Here is a 1,935-nt window from a genome sequence, read left to right as displayed (position 1 = left end):
CAAGGGTTGAGATCCCCTTACCGGTCACCTTTTAAAAAAAAAAAAAAAAAAAAGACAAAAAGCATCAAAAACTCACATTTTCCACAATGCACTAGTTAAACCTGATGTGGCGTTGTAATGGGAGTCCCCCCTTCCTACAATGGACTAAGCATGGTATCTCTCTGCTCCGACAATACACCAAGGTCTCGCCTCCCCCATAATGCACTGGCAAACCCTGCCTCCTATCATGTACCACATCTTAACCTTCCCACAATGCACTGAATATACATGATGTTCCAAATGTATCAAGTCTTTCTTGAGTTCCACAAGACGCTGACTTTATCTTGTGAGGAGGGAGGAAATGTGGCTCCCATAAATGCAGCAGGACTGGCCAGTCCTACAATGCATTGGGATGCCCTGTCTCCCACAATGGAAAACTCCCCACCCCTCGCTAATTCCCCATCTCCTTCAATGCTCTATCCGCAACATAACCCAGAATGTACCTGGAGACAGGCCCTGGCCCCTACCTGGCACAGCGGGCACAGGAACCTTGGGGGGGCCGATCCAGGTTCACGGAAAGGTCAGGGCCCCTTCGAGAGTTCTGAAATTGCCGTCCCAGCTCCTCCAGGACCGGTTTCATTGGGCCCAGCCCCTCCAGTTCGCTCCTCAGTGAAGCCACAGACACTGCTGACCGCTCCACCCTGAGACATGAGAGTAACCAGTGCTGCGAGGTCACCTCCCCAACAGTATATTTCTTTCAAGGCTCCACTCATTAGCCCAGCATGTGAGTCTCCATCTAGTCTGTGATCCTCAGCCTCGCCCGCTCCTCTCTGCTCTGATTGGCCTCTCCTTTTTAATGCCCCTTCCACCCTCTAATTGGCTTTCCCTGATCCTGCTTGGCCCCGCCCTTTGCCCTTTTTAGGCATAAAACACACCTCTTCTCTAACTGACTCCACCCCCTCGGGCCTTATTAGGTATACTATGCACCTTCCTGCTAATGGGCGCTTCTCCATGTCAGTACATGGTCTGGCATAATCGGTCCCCGCTGACTGGCCCACCTATTTTCCCTAAGACCCCGCCCTCGGGCTGGGTCCGCCCTGCCCCTCCGCGGCCTCCCCACAGCCCCACCGCACGCACCGGCCCTGACCCTTACATGGTGCACAGCTCGTCCGCCCGACCTCGCAGCTCCTGCAAGCCCCGCGCCGTCTGCGCCTGCTCCCGCTGCGCCCGCTCCCACTGGCCCAGAAAACCGTCAAGCCTGCCTCCCAGGCCCCCGAGCAGTCTCAGGGCTTCCTGCACCGCCCCCTCCTCCTGATGCCACCGGGCGGTCAGCGACGACACCTCCCTCCTGGAGGGGCAGAGGCAGGGAATGGGTCCGGACTCGGCTTGGGCACGTCCCATGGACGCCACCCCGCCGAGACCACGCCTGTGGCTCCAGACACACGTGGTCCCCCGATGCTGTTGTACCACCGTTTGTTGGAGTCCGCTCATGTCCTCCGGAGCCCCGCTTTTACCCCCATATCAGCTCTCCTGGCCTTATCCTCTTCAGGTCCCCAAGCTCCACCTCAGCTCCTCCAGACACCGCTCCCCAAGGTACCGCTCGTCCCTAACTTGTCCCTTCAGCGGGCGCCTCCAGGACCTTTCCTCTCCCAAGTCCCGCCCACCTCGGTTTCACCCGACGCGAACCTCCTGCCCACCAGCCCTACACTGAAAAATTAGCTCTTCAAAGTCCCGCCTCTCCAGGTCACCGCCCCCAAACACTTTCCCCTGGCTCCGCCCCATGAGGTCCGCGAGGCCCCACCCCTGGGTCCCGCGCACCTCAGCTCCCCGAGGCCGGCGGAGACTTTCTGCAACTCCTGCTCGTTCACGCGGGGGCTCTCGGCTGCCCGGGGCCCCATGCCCCAGCCGCCTGGGGCCATGGCGCGCGGCCGCGGGGGTTCGTCGGGGCTCCCCGGC

General features: G+C 59.6%; 1 protein-coding gene across 1 annotated transcript in view; it reads right to left on the bottom strand.

The window, feature by feature from the left end:
* The window catches only part of TSKS (testis-specific serine kinase substrate), a gene marked incomplete at its 5' end in the record, with an annotated part of 7,077 nt that overhangs the window by 2,661 nt on the left and 2,481 nt on the right, over positions 1–1,935 (bottom strand). Inside the window, 3 exons of the mRNA XM_008575425.1 lie at positions 507–680; positions 1,133–1,327; positions 1,798–1,935. The exon at positions 1,798–1,935 is cut by the window's right edge and continues 8 nt beyond it. Of these exons, the coding sequence (XP_008573647.1) occupies positions 507–680; positions 1,133–1,327; positions 1,798–1,935 (507 nt within the window). The remainder of the gene's footprint in view (positions 1–506; positions 681–1,132; positions 1,328–1,797) is intronic.

The sequence above is a fragment of the Galeopterus variegatus genome, unplaced genomic scaffold (assembly GCF_000696425.1).
Source record: "Galeopterus variegatus unplaced genomic scaffold, G_variegatus-3.0.2 Scaffold1180, whole genome shotgun sequence".
NCBI lineage: Eukaryota > Metazoa > Chordata > Mammalia > Dermoptera > Cynocephalidae > Galeopterus > Galeopterus variegatus.
Note: the sequence above shows the minus strand (reverse complement) of the source record. Positions and strands in the feature narration are given on the sequence as shown.